The sequence below is a fragment of the Terrapene carolina genome, unplaced genomic scaffold (assembly GCF_002925995.2).
Source record: "Terrapene carolina triunguis isolate 2854851 unplaced genomic scaffold, T_m_triunguis-2.0 Scaffold142, whole genome shotgun sequence".
NCBI lineage: Eukaryota > Metazoa > Chordata > Testudines > Emydidae > Terrapene > Terrapene triunguis.
The window spans coordinates 799,577-817,029 of record NW_020664493.1 but is presented as its reverse complement, the minus strand read 5'-3'; the positions used below and the strand labels follow the sequence as shown (position 1 = coordinate 817,029).

The 17,453-nt window shown below is 40.4% G+C and overlaps 1 protein-coding gene across 1 annotated transcript in view; it reads right to left on the bottom strand.

The window, feature by feature from the left end:
- LOC113406856 (FRAS1-related extracellular matrix protein 2-like) overlaps window positions 1-17,453 on the bottom strand; it is a 206,255-nt gene that overhangs the window by 84,372 nt on the left and 104,430 nt on the right. The window contains exons 4-6 of the mRNA XM_026653647.2: window positions 11,166-11,396; window positions 6,702-6,827; window positions 2,656-2,907 (exon numbers count right to left, since the gene is read on the bottom strand). Of these exons, the coding sequence (XP_026509432.1) occupies window positions 2,656-2,907; window positions 6,702-6,827; window positions 11,166-11,396 (609 nt within the window). The remainder of the gene's footprint in view (window positions 1-2,655; window positions 2,908-6,701; window positions 6,828-11,165; window positions 11,397-17,453) is intronic.

Sequence of the window (17,453 nt, the reverse complement as noted above, 5' to 3'; positions counted from 1 at the left end):
TTAAAACTATGTTTCCTCAGCCTGTAATACATCAGTACGTGTCTCATTTAGAATTACTTCTTTACAAATTTTTGTTCTGACCACACAGTTTAACTGCACGTAAGCCACATTAAAATAGTCTATTCCCTGGGGGTTTTATTACACTTAGTCTTTCTTGGGTTCACCATAAATCATAGAATCATAGAATATCAGGGTTGGAAGGGACCTCAGGAGGTCATCTAGTCCAACCCCCTGCTCAAAGCAGGACCAATTCCCAACTAAATCATCCCAGCCAGGGCTTTGTCAAGCCGGGCCTTAAAAACCTCTAAGGAAGGAGATTCCACCACCTCCCTAGGTAACGCATAAGGCTTGATGTGTGTCTTTTCACTTATTCTTGGTTTATCAATTGTCATTATTATATTCAAACTCAAATATTTTAGTTTAAATCCCATGGGTTTAAGTCAGAAAGAAAAGAAATTGATTAAAGGTTTTGAAGTTGAATGTTTCCTAATTAACTTGCACTGAATGCCAGTGGATATAGGCAAAAAGTTTCTAGTGCTGACTTGACTTCCTTATGAAAGACCTGATGTAGAATTATTAAACTTTGACCTTTCCTATTTGTGGTTTATGACCTTCAGACACTGATGCATGATGTTAATCCACGCACAGTGTTTGGGGAAATCAGCATAAAATGACAGGCTGTTACATTTGGCTAGAGAAAGTTTGTTATCTAAATGTAAATTCCATTAACAAACAAACAATAAGGATAATATAGCTCCAGATCCCCTGCAGATGTGCAGTAATGGGACTCAGGCTGACTACAGGATTTAGTATGATAACGTTTCTGCACTTGATAGGTTACTATAAATGCGTCACAACCCTACCTGCATTTCCATCGGAGAGATGTTTTAGATACAAGTACATTTATAATATTACACAGCCAATGAAAATGCTATTTCTTTCATGTGGCATATTTTTAACAAATCAAATGACTGAACACAATTACCAGGAATTTTGTGCAGCACACACAATAATAACTAACAAATGCTTCTTAAATTCTACTGTTCATTTTATCCTACTTTCCAAAATATTGACTTCTCAGGTGACCTATAAAATATTAAATACAGGACACTATCGAGTCAGACAAAACCAAAAAGCATTATACTTCTGAATCGATCCCTCTAGTATGCTTCTTTATAGTGCATTCAGACTTTTTCAAACTCTAAACAGAAAAGTGAGATGCTAAATGAATTGTCAGCAGCTTTTTAAAAACACTGGAATTTCTTCTGGGAGAAGTTTCACTGACACAGAAAGCGCTGCACAGCTACCTCTGTGTGGGATGGCCTACAAAATATTTCAGATATACCAGATGCAACATATTAGGCTGTGACAGATAAATTGGGATGTGTCTAAGACAGGGGCGGGCAAACTTTTTGGCCTGAGGGCCACATCGGGTTTCCGAAATTGTATGGCGGGCCAGTTAGGGGAGGCTGTGCCTCCCCGAACAGCCAGGCGTGGTCCGGCCCCTGCCCCCCCCCCTCCCCCCCCCCCCCCCCCTCCTCCCCCCGGCCGCCCCCCCCAGGACTCCTGCCCCATCCACCCCCCCCAGCTCCCTGTCCCCTGACCATCCCCAGAACCCCTGCCCCTGACTGCCCCCCGCTGCCCCATCCAACCCCTCCTGTCCTTCCTGACTGCCCCCGCAGGACCCCTGCCCCCATTCAACCCCCCGCCCTGTTCCCTGCCCTCTGACTGCCCCGACCCCTATCTACACCCCCATCCTCTGACCACCACCCAGAACTCTCCTGCCCTCTATCCAACCCCCCCTGCTCCCTGCCCCCTTACCGCACTGCCTGGAGCACCGATGGCTGACGGCGCTACAGCCACGCCGCCTCGAGCACCAGGACAGGCAGAGTTCACTAAAGGCCTGGGACTGTTACCTGTAACATGTTACCTGGGACTCCTTTCTATTGCTGCGGAGATTGCGCAAAAGATGCTGCTGCCTCAGGCTGCATTAGCTTTCGTGTGCATTCTCTACGAGAGAATGCAATGTGTGTCCCCACTCCCACCCCAGCCCTACACCTCTCCTGTCACGGATCTCTAGCCCATCACCAAAGTTATGCTCCTTTCAAAGCAATACATCAGAGCCATGGGTTACTCTGACCAGAAACAAAGCATATCATTGTGTTAGTCTCCTGATACAAAGTATGAACATGATTCTGACATCAGATTTGTCAATGGATTGTATTAATATTTTGTAACAAGAACAGAACTAGACTCTTTTGGATTATCAGGAGGCAGCAGCCTTTGCTTAACTAGAAAGAGTAAGAAATGCAGATAACAAACATCATCGACTTCCATTTGGTGTGACCTCCCAGATCACACCCTCCAGAAACTGTGAAATCTGTGAGAGTGGAAAGGTGAGTTCCCAACACCCAGCTAATTTTACAATGACTCCATGTTCTTGAATTTTAAAATAGCAATACTGACCGTTTTAAAAAAATTATTATCCCCCTAATTATACTTTCAAAACTCCTGAAGGCCATGATCATGCATTTGTATCAAGTGAGGGAGAGAGGAAGTCCAATAAACCCGGCTCTTACATCATGATTGAAGGGCCATATTATATGCCATTTCTGTCCCTCACTGGTAATACCATCCTGATAAATTAAGTCTTACCATCATCTTTGTCAGGCACAATAGTAACCTGAGTCCCTGGGAATTCTGAACCAATTCTTCCACCCATAGGCATGCTCAACAGAACATCAAACGTTTCAGCTTCTTCATACAGGGAATCGTCTATGATGACAATGCGGCACATTTTCTCTCGTTCATCTTTGTCAAAGCGGAGAATGCTGTTATGGTCCTCGGGCCTGGATATATAGTCCGAGTAGGACAGCACAGACGTTGGGACAGTACCAGTTGCTGTTCCTGTGAGACAGAAGTAAATAAGCAGCTGTAATATTTGTAAAGAATCCCTTATTAAGGTTGAATTGTACTCTCTTTAGCTTTCCATTTTTATTCCTATTTATTTTTAGACTGATAAGATGCATTCATTGCAAAGTATTTACGTGCATGTACAAAGAAACATAGGAGATGCCATACTGGATCAGGCCAGTGGTCTATCTAGTCCAGTATTCTTTCTCCAAGAGATGCTAGTACCAGCTGAGTCTGAGAAAGGTGTTAAGAAACAGTGAAGTGGGCAGTTAGGGGATTGCCTGTCCCACGGAAAGTTTCCTTTTAACGCTCCCAATAATTAAAGGCTCACTGAAGCCTTGAAGCATGAGGGTTGCTATCTCTTCCAGAACTTGTTTGGTTTTTTTAGTATTTACTATAATGCTACATTGGTATTATTATGATGTACAAAATAAAACAATTCTTAATAGCAGAACAAGTTGACTAACGACAAATCAATGAGCTCCTCCCTCAAATGAGTTTTTTTCGAACTGGGCTATGTTCTGTGTGAGAAGATGGTCTTAAAACTGCCCTAACGGCAACTAATGCAAACTCTGTTTGTTTTACTGAGCACAATGAACAATAGTTTTCATTTCTCTGTTTTTTTCTTTTTGCTGGCAAGACTCTGAAGAAACCTACGATATAGAACTGATAAAATATAACAATTTCTCTCATCTGAAAAATGTTACAAAGTCACTGCTGAAATACCCCTGCATTAATCTTCTCCAGCTATACTTTTTAGAACCAAATTCTGGCACTCTTTGTTTTCATTCCCAAACAAGTGTGCACTAACTATATCTCTTTGGAATTTCCAGATAGAAAACTGCTGTAATACCCACATGCCAATGTTGTGAAAAAGATTACAATTCAACTCAACATCTGGCCACTTAACCTTGCATGAAATAACCAGTACAACTGCTGAGACACTAATCCACAAATGTATTTACAAAATATTACACATTTCTGCCAATAAATAAGGCATTACACAAAAGAGAGACGTTTTAATCAGTGCAATTTAACATGTCACTTTAACATGTCAATCACTGGGAGTTGTGCACAGTTCAAGGGTACAATGTAGCCCAGAAACTTTTGGTTAAGAAGAAAATGGTTTTCAAAGTGTTATGGCTTTACATAACTATTCTGTTTTAAAAGTCAGCAGATTGTATTGTACTTGAAAGAGGTGAACTTGGTAAATGTACATATATTTAACAATAATAAGGGGAAAAGGCATACTTAGGTAATCAGCACTCTTGCAGTGTGTGCCCTGCTTTCAGGATTTCATTACGAGCTGCAGAAACACCTAATTTAATTCTCCAGCTTGACAATTATGCATCCAAGCTGATCTACAAAAAGCATTCATCTTTCCTGCTACCCAGATTTCTTTTGATAAGTGAGTATCTCAAAACACTACTCCATTTCTGTGCCTTTAACTTGGTGATCTCCAACCTTTCAGCTATGCGGAGCCATATGTAATTATTCTTGGGTTTGCAAGACCCGGGCAGTTGAGTGGCTGAGAGGAGTTTTAAGCTTATTCTGTATAATTGTACTGAAAAAGCATTTTATAATGTGCTCAGCTACAGGCTTTAACGTCAAACACCTCAATATAGAGTAAAAAAACTACATTGTGAGGTGAAAAATGTGGTTGAAAAACCAACCACATCAGGTTTTACAAGCAAAAAAATAACCAGGTAGCTTTCATCAAAGGTCTCACCGGTTTCAGAATTAGAGCTGATTGAAAGCTGGAATTTCTTTCCCTTGGGAAATTCTTCCAATGTTTATTTTCATTCCAATTCAGGACAAAATGTTGAAATATTGAAAGTAAGTTTTAAAAAATGGATTCAGAAACGCGGAAACATTTTGTTTTGATAATTTTGAACAAAACAAAACATTTCCACATTCCTAAACCAAGATGTTTCATTACAGCTCAGTTCAGCATTGACTTGTATTCAGATGAGCTGCCTGGTGCCTCATTCTCCTGTTCCTCCCTATGGGATGAGCTCCCTGGTTGAACTACATCTCTCACGATCACCATGGTGGTTCAGCTAGAGGAGAGATCACAGTACATCACAGACAGGGCCAGCTCTAGGCACCAGCAAAACAAGCTGGTGCTTGGGGCGGCACATTTTTAGGGGCGGCATGGCCGGCGCCGGCCATGCCGCCCCTAAAAATGTGCCGCGGCCGCCCTCCCTCATCCCCGCTTCTCAAACCTGGGAGGGAGGGGGAGATCCCGAGCGGCCGCGGCGCGCGAAACAGCTGTTTCGCGCGCCGCTGCTCCCCCTCCCTCCCAGGCTTGAGAGCCTGGGGGGAGGGGGAGCAGGGCTGGGGATTTGGGGAAGGGGCGGAGTTGAGGCGGGGCCGGGGGGGGGGGTAATTAAAAAACGGGGCGGGGGCGGCCAAAATTGTGTTTGCTTAGGGCGGCAAAAATCCTAGAGCCGGCCCTGATCACAGAGGGGAAACGTAGTCTGGCCAAGGAGCCCAGCCCAGAGGGCAGAACAGATGCATGAAGAATCTGAACAACATATCCCACAAGGCACTGCAGCAGCTCAGCTTTTCAAACAGAGCCACAATGAAACATTTTGATTCAGTTCCACTAACCTAAGTATTTCGATTCAGGGGAATCTGACCTAAAATGAAATATTTCATTTTAATTTTCCCAACAGAAAACTGAAAACTTTTGGTGCAGAAACCACATTTTCTATTGAAAATCATTTTGATGGAAAAACACGGGCCAGCTCTAGTCAGGGAAAAAAATAAAAAAATTAAAAATTAAAAGAATCATCTATGTACAAAGGCCCTAATTAAACATCCTATTCTGTACTCATTATTTTGCAGGTGCAAACAACTCTGGGCTCTACAGTGGACCTGCAATTATTTGATGCTGTAATACAGGTAATTTAACTGTCTACTTACCGGAGTTTAAAGTTTAGGTATCAAAGTGAACATATGATCCCTTTGCAGATGCCAAAAGGGAGGCTACTGTTTACAAATCTAATTCAGAAGGGGAGAGAAACAGACAGCTAGCCAAAATAAGCGCACAAAAGGCTTAACAGATGGGGTGGTAAGGAGAAACAATAATAATAATAAATACTATTTTTACTTCTATAGAGCTGTCCATTCAATTGTTTCTTTACAAACATCAATAAAGAAATCTTCCTGGAGCTCAGCTTTGTAGCATAGCCTCTCCAGACCTCAGGCCTCTTTGAAGCAGAACCACAGTGGTTCTGCTGCTTTATTGGCATTCTGTGGTGTTCCTATATATACTAGAATTTCTCACTAAAAAGAAGAGGAAACCTGTAATACTCAGGAAAAAAAGCCAAAATATATTTCTCTCTGTCATAAAAGCTATGCACTTAGCTTAAGCACGGCTGTATCTTTTTTAAAAAGCTTGTCATTGTTTAATGAATTCAAATGGAAAAAACTACTTCTACTATCATACTACCTGTAGAGAATATTTCATCTGGAGGATCTCAAAAAACATAATTGACATTACTTCCAGACATTAGGTACTGTATACAAGACCCTGTGAAATAGGCAAGGAATATCGATCAATGAACTGCAACTACTTCTAGAATGGAACACAGCATCTATTTAACAATACACAGCAACAGTTTAAGACATAAAGTAAAGAGGAATAACATTACCAATTGACATAGAAACTAGACAAGCAGAAAGTAATTACCAGTGCTGGGAATTATTTGTATATTCTGCAGACAGAAATAATAATTATTTTAGCTTTGGTTATTATTTTCACTCAATCTAGATTCTGTTACCTTGCTGTGTATAGCAAATCACCATCAATTCCTGGCTGACATCTCCACTTCTTCTGACAGGAATGAACAGTTCTCCAACGTCTTCTTCAATTGTGTAGGTGGATTGAGAAATAAAAACCGTTGATTCTGCAGAGATCAGACATATTTATTTGTGTTACTTTATATATTCAAAGAGTCACAGAAGAAATAGCCAGAAGTTCCCCACACCATGAATTCAATGTAACAAAATACTCATTTCTCAATGGTATAACGAAATGTTAATGAAATTTTGCAGCCAAAAGGAAAGCCAGAACCAAGGCCTGATGCTCTGAGGAAGGGGTTCTCAAACTTAATTGCACCGTGACCCCCTTCTGACAACAAAAATTACTACATGACCCCAGGAGGGGGGACCGAAGCCTGAGCCCATCCGAGCCCCGCTGCACTGGGCAGGGGTGGGGCAAAGCTAAAACCCAAGAGCCTCAGCTTCAGTCCTGGGTGGTGGGGCTCAGGCTTCGGCTTCAGCCCCGGGCCCCAGCAAATCTAATGCCAGCCCTGGCAACTCCATTAGAATGGGGTCGGGATCCACTTTGGGGTCCCAACCCACAGTTTGAGAACCACTGCTAAGCCCTTACTGATAAGTCGTTCCTAATCAGAGAAGTAGTTCCACTTCCTGGGATTTAATCACTGTAATGGGACAAATCATGTGATTTACCATTACACCTGTCAGTAAGGGTTTGAAGGACTGGTCCTCCAGTGTACATCCAGAATTCTATCCAAGTTCTTTTAGTATTTCTAGACTATTATTATTACTAGCTGTTAGCCACGAAAGGTTCGCCACTGAGGATCACACAATCATTTCAGTATCTGCCTCTCTGACAGAAATTCATTAAGACCATTCTTGCTCATTTTGCACACCCAAAACATCTGTTGGAGTCCTTTGGCATTTGGAGTGCTTAAGATGCAGGATTGGGTCCTTTGTGACATTCACTTTGACTCCACACTATTGTCCTTAGTGCAGGGACCATCTTTTTGTTCTCTGTACAGTGGCTAGCACGTGGTGCTACAATAATACAAAGAAATAATAATAATTTAATTTTATAAGAAGTTATAAATTTACCAGCCAAAGAGTGATCCCTAATTTTGTTCTTTGTTTGATTTGTCTGCAACAGTGTAACCAAAACATAGACTTCAAAAGAAAACTGGCCATTAGTCTGAGCTCATAGAAAATCCTGTAAAACATGTAGGATTTGGGCATGTCCATTATCTCTTTAGGCTTATATATAAAAAAATAAGTCTCCTCTTTCATGTTCTCTGGAATTCCTTTTTCTTATCTAAATAAGTGCTGCAGGCATATTTTTTCTTGTAACCAGTTTTGCTCTTTTGACTGGGAATGTATCTTCTGTTAATTAAAGCTAGCTATTTCCTTTCGGGTGCCAGAAGGGAAGACAGCAAAAATTCACCACTAGCCTTGAAAGTTATTTTAGCATTCTCTACTTCTGCAGAATTCTTAAAAACATCAGGCGTACGAATGTCAGGTCCTATTTTTCAGACAAAGCAAATAAAACACTGAACAATCTGAAAACAAAAACTTCTAGTTATTCTACATTCCTATAAAGGCCATTGGCTTTTATGGTGCCTTTGGAGTTCAGATTCTATTTTCTTATGTCCATCAAAAACTTAAGAGAAATAGGTAGTTGTGGATACAGAGTATCCATTCACCCTTACAATTTCAGCAAAGATTATCTGTAATTAATCAAGGTTACTTTAATATAGAGGGTAACACAAACAAACAAACAAACCTCAATTTTTTAAAATCCAACTGCTGTAATGTTTCTGTATAACTTAGATGACTATGCAAAGCCAATTATTTGGTTATTTCAAAATTTTTTGTAAGCAATTTCCTGAAAGTGTAATGTGATTTCTGTGAAAGGATGTCCCACTATGCATTTTCTGCAATTGGAAAATGCTACTCGCATGAGAGAAGGTCAAAAGACTGCTATAAAAATGCTGTAATTCTGGTTCGATAAGATCTGTTGACTTTTATTATTTCAGAAAGACAAAAAACACCATAGGAAAAATATCAACCTTTTAGTTTAAAGTAATACCAGCATAATCTTTAAAGAACTGATTTTTCTTTTTCTGTGGAAATAAATTAATGCAGAAAAAGTATATCCTATGGAAAAAATGTTAAAGATGATATACATTTTGTGCATCCTGTGTTTGCATGACTATGTAACTATACTGTTTAAAATCGCACACAACAAATTAACAAATCTGACATATGGAGGTAGCAAAAATCTTTGGGGAAATGGTCTAAACCTTTCCGTGTTATGATAGCTGCCTAAGGCTCATGGCTGACTGAGTTTATATTCTCTAGAATTAGTATATGAAAATTCTTCTTTATTCAACACCTTCCTGTTGTAACACAACAGTACTTCCGACTTATTAAGGGCTGGCTCAGCTTTCAGCAGGGTCTCATTATTTAGTGCCTAATTCTGAACCACTTCAGTAAATGGGAGTTTTAACAATGACTCCAGTCAGCACCTACACACACGATCCACCAACATTTTGAAAGATGAATTGAGAGACCAACCCTATTTCTCCCCCCCCACACACTCCAGTTGCCAAAACAACCCCAGGTTCCCCCTCTTGCCATATGAAATCTTGAGGGTTGGCACTGATTAAGGACCCTTAATCACACAACCCTGATAGAGCTCCCACTGGTGATTATAGGAACTGCATGCTTAGTCACTTCTATGTCCTCAACAGACTGTATTTAATTTTGAACTTGATCTACAAACAGTGCTGCCCTCTGTAACTAAATAGGGATGCAAGATAACCCCCAGGTTTGATCTATTTTAAATCTGAAACTAGCAAATGAAAAAGATCTGCTGGACACGTTTTTTCCTGCCCAGCCACCTTCAAGTGTTAATTCGAAAAGAACCATATAAAACAAGCTGTTCCAGCTTTTGCTTCTCTCAAGATTCCTTACTGACATCTTTCTGTGACCATGACCACTTGTTTCAAGTGTCTGGATGCAGTTCAAAAGCAAAACCTCCAAATGTTACCAGGGCTGCTACTCCAGCACATGCTTTTGTTATCGCTTCTCTCCTCAGCTACATTCAACTATCGTTTTCTCTATTCTTGACACCTCCGCTGTCAAATTTATCCCTGAAAATAAACCAGTTGTACATTCACCCCTAATACTATTTCTCTCCCCTAAATCCCTGCTCGGGCAGCAGCAACCTGTGCAGAGCTTCTGAAGCTGGGAGGCAAGAGCAACTGGAGCAGATCTTTATATTATATTGGGAGGCTCAAGTGTCACCAAGGGGACTTGCCCATCCCTTACTCCATGTGTGGATGGGTGTGTGTGGGGGGAAGAACAGGGGAAAATAGTATGCTTTGCTGAGGAGCATCAGCCAGGAAGGCTTATCTTGGTCCATGCACCCCAGTCAATCTCCCCAGCTGTCATTCAGCTCTAGAGAGAGATTTCTCACTCCCACAGGAACACCAGCCCTGAAGTCAGAAGGCAAATGTTTCAGAGAAACAGGGTTGCAGGCACATCATGTTGAAGCCTCTGTGCTGAAGGCACAGCTTGAGCTAGAATTTGGCTCAGTGATGCCTAACTGCTTATTATGATGATGAAGAAGCTACAGTAGCACCCAAAGAGCTTACAATGTAAATTGAAATCAGATATACCTAACATAGCACTTTACATATTTAAAGGGATTTGCAAACATTAAATAAACTCTGAGCAACTTGTGTTAGCTGAAAATATTATTAGAGGAAATAGGAGATGTCTTCAGAATGATTTGGTAGAGTCAAGCATGCAGCTAACGAAATCATGAGTGATTTACTTAAATCTGGGGTAACGAAAGTGGTTTCTGAATTTAGAACTACCTTTGGAGGCCACTGTTGGTGTGTAAATTATTTCACGTTCAGTATAAGGTAAATATACATGAGATAAAATCAACATCATCAGGTTACACTTTTTAAGTATATTGAACAACAAAGCAGAGTTTTTTCTCTACTTCTCTAAATTGATTTCCTCTGTGCACTCCACTAATTATATCTTTGAAGAAGGTTTAAGGTTTTTTTGCCTGACCTTACAAAACAGGCAGATGTCTACTAGCACATGAGCAGTACTGAGAGTATGGCTTTTCATTGGAAAGGGGACCCTAAAAGGTTTAGGAAGACTATGAGCCTCAATAGCAGTTCAGTCTATTCAGTCCACAATAAAACAATGCAGAACTAATAAACGAGGGTAAAGCCTTGAAAAAATATATTACACGTATAAAAACATACCACATTCATTAGGTTCCCATGAACTACCACTGAACGTGACCTATGTCAAAACATTAAGATGATACCTAAATCTGTTCTCAAAAATACAATATTGAAGGAATCACTTTACCAGTCCTTTCTTACAGTTTCCTCTGCAGCTGTCTCTACAGATTCAGAATAACATTATTGAAATGTCTTTACCATCTCCTGGGTCAATAATTTCCACTGTAGCCACTTCAGGAAACTCTAGGACAGCCATGACAGGCTCAGAAAGCACAATTTGGAAGGTCTCAGACTGCTCATGTTCACCATCACTCAAAATCCGCACTCTCCAGGTAGCTAAGGTTTGGCCAGGATTGAATTGCACCTGCTTCTGGGCTTTTCCTTTGAAGTCTTTATCCTTCTCAGCAGTACCATCTTTAGTGCTAATACCTGCAGAGAAAAACAGAAAATAGGACCATTAACAACAGATCAATTCTATTTTTCTGTCATTCACAGATTCATAGATTTCCAGGTGAGTAGGAACCATTGTTATCATCTAGTGACCTGACCTCCTGTATGACACAGGCCATAGAACTTCCCTGAATTAACTCCTGTTTGAACTATAATCATTACTGATTTGCCACTATCAAATAATAGTTTAGAAAATATACACTTTTCCCAACAGAGGGTATTAATCTGCAGGGTTTAGGTTGTTGGGGAAATCTTCAGAAATATATAGGAGCCACCCAACGTAACCTGTTACTCTGTATCAGAATTTGTGTTGGAACATCCAGCACAGGTAAACACAGATTAAACAAGGTTGGCCACTGTCACCCAAATCAAAACTAACTGCTGGTAAATTAAATACTTTCCATGCTAAATGTCAGCTTTTCTACCCCAGGACATTTCAGCTACGTAGTTGTTTTTGTTCTTTAATTCTCTGCTACTCAAAAATGCCTGCACCCTTTTTGCTGAAACTTTCAAAAAACCATTTACCACTTTCAGACAGAGACCGAGCCTGGAAAATTTTTGCTTGAAAGATGAAACTTTGGGGAAGTTATGAACAACTAAACATGGGAAATGACAACGAATGGTTATGAAACCTGAAATATAGTGACACCCCCACTACAATAACTATACTTTGGTGACATCAGATTGTTTCAGACTTTATATAATGGCCACCACTAATCTCAAACTTTTCATGGTCAAAATCGGGTATCAAAGCCAAGGGATGAAATTCAGCACTGTGCCCCTTAGAGAGACAACACAGAACTTGCAGCCCAGGAGGCTGGGGGTCTGAGGTATCTTTAAGTCATCTTTGTGCCCTCCTGACTTGGGCTACCTCAATGTAAATTAGACAGCCTGTGAAAATTGTCTCCAACACATATCTCTGCCCTCATCTCCGCCACTGGAATGGCCCCCACAACAGGGTTTCTGCGGAGGCCCTCAAAATACAACTTGTGGCTGTCTTTTCCACTTCTGGCACTGGGAGATTTCCCCTGCCAGATCCAGGGCTTTTAGAGACCCTTTTGTCACTCCAGGCCCTTTACCCTGTATATTGAGACAGGAGAGGGGGATAAGAATCTCCCCTAACACCTTTTTCATTCTTTTACAATCCTAGAATTACACTCAAAAGGATTAGGTTAGTCAGATGCAAGTTAACCAGCCAGTCAGTCTTGGGAGCAGTTCCTTGTTAGAATCAGAGCCCAAAGTATTTAGAAACTAAACTCAATTCATTTTCCAGAGGCAGAAAATTTTGTACATACTGTTATTGAAAAGGTCAGACGACAAATTTGTATTGTTACTGATTTTATTCAAGGAAGTATCTGTTAGCCAATATCAACAACTATTTAAACCAATCAACAAAATTCCTTAACTTGTGCTTTATTATTATACATAGGGCTGGAACTATGGGTGCTGGCTTGAAGTGGTTTCCATCATATCCAGGGTTTACAGTTTGGTTCAATGGCTCTCAGCACCCCCACTATACACATTGTTCCAGCACTCCTGTTATTCTGTATTATTTTCCGATGTAGCGTTTGCTCTTTGAAAGAAAAAAAAAGTACATAGCCAAGTTAATTGTCATAAACAGAGTCACTTAGACCCTGCTTCAGCTAGGAACTTAAACATGTGCCTCGCTTTAAGCAGTGCCTATTGATTTCAGAGGGACTTCTTGTGCTTGAAGCGTATCTTGCTGAATCAGGGACTTAAACTGTTTTCCCTCTTCTTCCAATCAGTTTAAGTCTTGCCTGCTATGCTTTGACCTGAACTTGTGCAAGATTAATATTTCAGCATCCAAATGTATCACTACTGCCAGTGCAGAGGGAATTGGAATTTTTAAAAAAAAGCAGATCCAGAAGCCAGAGATATGTGTGAGGTTGTAGAATGTGATAGCACTTTCCCCCCCTTCTCACTCCCCATCCTCTGTGAGCAGTTTTCAACACCTCTTGGATCAAAAGGCAATTCACTGGCAACATTGACCAAAGAAAATGAGCCTATTTGCTGCAGTTCCTAATGCATATGCTGGTCATTGCTTGATCACATCAGTTCACAGCAGTGTGGCTGGTAAAGGATATATAATAAAGTTTGTCTTAACAGTTGATGCCCACTATCCTCTACAAAACAAATGCACAGGAGAAAAACTTTATGACTATACTCTCAAAACAATTCCTCAACTTATAGGCAAAGAGTTAGTGCTGTCTTTGGATTTAATTGAGGCTAGAATCCAAATTCTTTGTTGTCTTTATTTATAAAGCATAGATATTCATGAATGTAAGCTCCTCAATAGATGCTCTTCTTCGGTATCCCACTAAACATAAATGGATTCAACAAAAAAAGATAGGTTCCTGTCTTTAGTGAAAACTCCGTCTTTTTATTGTTCACAGACACCGTATGTGTGAATTCTTCATGTTTAACGACAAGATCAAATACTGCTCACTCTGCTCGGGTGACTAGTCCTTATCAATCCAATTATTCACATTTTAATTGATCTATGTTCTACAGCTAGACACAACTATTATGTACAATTAATCACATACCCGTGTGTGTGTGTGATTTGTATACAGTTATTGTGTCTGTCTGCAGCACGTAGATCAGTGGTCCCCAAAATGTAAGGCATGCCCCACAAAGGGGGCGAGGAGGAACTTTTGGGGGGCACATGGTGAGACCCAGGCCAGCCTCCATGGGGGGTGGTAGGGAGCACCCCCCATCCCCGCTCTGCCCTGAGCCCAGCTCCAGCTGCAGCTCCACTTCCCCCCATCTCTGCTCCCAGCCCTTCTTTGCCTCATTCCCTCTCTGCCCCAAGCTCAGCTCTGCCTCTAGCCCCAGCTCTTCCCCCATCCCCAGTTCTGCTCCCAGCTCTGCTGCTAAGCCAACTGTGCAGCAATGGGGGGAGGGAGGGGAGCTGGACAGATTCCATTATTGGTAAGTAGGGGCATGACAGCAAAGTTTGAGCACCACTGATGTAGATTAATTCCTAATACATATGCCTGGGGAGATAGGAATGGAATCCTACTCTTTCGGCTCAAAAATACAGAACTAAAGAAAATTCAGAACTATAGTAGACCCTCTTTAGTTACAAGTTGTAATAAGCCTCCCCAGTCACTCAGCTACCAGAGAACAACATCACACATGTGCGTGTGGGCATACGCACACAGACACACAAAACCAGTGGTTTCCAAGTGAGTAAGGCGAGCAGGATTTGCTGCACTGCTGGCACTGGCAGCACCATCTCAAGATACTTCTCCGATTGGATTATACCATCAGATCACCCAACCTTATCCCTCATTTCTAAAAATAAAAAATGTAGCATTGAGAGAAGAATTTCTCCCCCCAGCAATTCTTGTTTTTAAACTAGTTCTCAATCTTTCCTCAGTGTTGGACTGGCCATGTTTGAGATGGCAATTGGTTGTTTAAGCTGTTTCACTGTCCTCTCTTATATAGGATTCCGGGGACCATTTAGATTTATCAAGGATCAAGTTTCCAGAATATAAGAAAAACTCAAACAACAATTGCATACTGGATTCCGCAGTAAGATCTATCTTTTAGACAGTAATTGAATTTTTCCATAAGTACTATGCAACATTGGTGAGGATATGAACTTTCTGTTAGGTATGAATCCCAAAACTCTACTTTCTGCTAAGATCAGTTAATGTTATAGTCGGAGTTCATGTGAGTAACTTATTTTACATTTTGTGGGGGAATTTAGCTTCCATTGAAGAAAAGAAGTGACTTGGAACAGTCATAGTGTAGTAGGCTGGGAAGTCTGTTGAGCAGAAGCTTCAGTTATGCTAAAATCATGCAACACTGTGGTGGTTTCGTGGTGTAAACAAATGAAGGACTATGATTAAAACCACTTTTCCCCCCTTCCCACTTGTGGTCCCAGAGGGTATGTCTACACAAGGATAAAAGACCCGAGTCACAGCGGTGGCTGGCCTGGGTCAGCTGACTTGGGCTTGTGGGGTTCGGGGCTAAAAATTACTGTGTAGATGTTCAAGGCTCAGGTTGGAGTCAGAGCTCTGGGACCCTCCACCACAACCCAAGCCCAAATGGCTATACAGCAATTTTTCAGCCCTGGAGTCTTAGTCCCTGGAGTCTTAGTCAGTTGACCCGGGCGAGCTGCAGGTTTTTTATCCCTGTGTAGACATACCAAGAGAGGCTTTAACCTAGGAATCTGCTACAACACTTCCTTTATAGATGACCTATTCTATAAACCAAGGATGTCCCTCCATTTCCATCTAAATGGAACAATTTGATTAATAAGACAAGTTTGAAATCTGACCTGACTTACCTCACTCATAATTTCTCTGAAGTCAATGGAGTTAGTCTGGATTTACAGTAGTGTAGATGACAGGAGAATATAATCCACAAGTAGAAAATAAACAATTTTAATACAGAAATATTCTCCTCTCAAACTCATATGGCATATCAACTCCTCTATGAGCACAAACTCCCATTGACATCCAGGGGAATTCCACATGCACAGAAAGTACAGAGTAGTAGGGCTGAGATCAAATATGTGGACTGGAAAGGAAATGCTTTCCCACATTGCACAATTACAGCTGAGCTTTGTATTAATTATTCTTGCAGAAACTTTGCTCTAGGTATAAAAGCATAAAATTTTTGCTCGTTTTAATTTGGATAAAAACAGATACAGATATAGAATAAAAATGGAAAGCAATGGACAACCTGCGGATTTTCTTGAAATGCTGCAGTACCCAATACATCTTAGAAAATATAGATTCTGCTAAATTCTCAATCCTACTGCAGTTTGTTATTATGACTGATGAGGATGAGCAGGCTACAAATGGAATGCTTTTATTTCCCAGTTGTTAAATAACATTTTGTGGTTAATCACCCATAGGGGTAGCACACTAGAAATTAGCTGAAGTACAGCTGTTGTGGGATGGAATTCCTATGTATGGAAATAATTCTGTATAAAAAAGGTATTGTTAACCATTATCCTTGAAGGTATTTGGCAAATTCCACAAATTGTAACTATTACAAAAGATAGTTTCAAGTTGTAAGTTGTTTGAAAAGTTTCAGTAATTGAGTTTATTAATTAAACTTACCTATTTAGCTGTGGTTAACCAAATAAGGCTACTCAATAACACATGAATTCATGCAAAACACAACTGCAGATGCAAGTAATTGTAAGGATGGTTAAAAAGCTTTCTGATCCCAGTTTGACAGTTCCTTTCCACTAGTAAACAGACTTAGTCTATAAAGTGTATGTGCATATGCATGTGTGAGACAGAGAGTAACATTTACAAAAGCACTGAAGAGACAGATTTGTAGAGGTATTTAGGCACCTAATGATGCTAATTGGTGTCTAGTGGGATTTTCAAAAGCACCTCAGCATGTTAGGTGCATAACTCCCCTTAGGAACTTTTGAAAATCTCACTAGGTGTCTATATGCATCTTTGAAAATACCTTCGAAAATCCGGCCCTTGGTCAGTTAGGTGCTTTTGAATATTTTGTCCAGTCAGTAACAAAGGATAAAATTCTGTAGCCTTAAATCAAGCAAAGTTCCCATTCACTTCAATACATGTTCTACCTGACAAAGAAGTGCTGAACTGGTCTCAAAAAGTATTGATAAAAATTCAGTGCTGGAAAATCTGACCAACCACCAAGCTTCTGAAATATATTTTATAGTCCAGTTCATAAACTAAAATCTATGTAATTAAAATATTTTTATTGTATTCCAATTAATATTCCCTAGCAAACTCTTTTTTCCCAAGTGTCTAAACTTTTCTGTCTCAGAAAACTTTAGAGCATTTTCAAACTAGAACCTTTTCAGGTTCTCCTTTAGTTTTAAGACCTTGCTTAAAAGACGACTGTTGATAACTGTTCATAAGCAGCATAACTGGGGACTAAAACGACTAAAATCAGAGTGCAACTTTTTAAAAAAATAAACTGATCACATTCCACATTTTTGTCTGGCTTCCAATCTGTTCATGTGTATTAAATTGACATACCCAAAATATTTTCTCTCCATATATATATTCC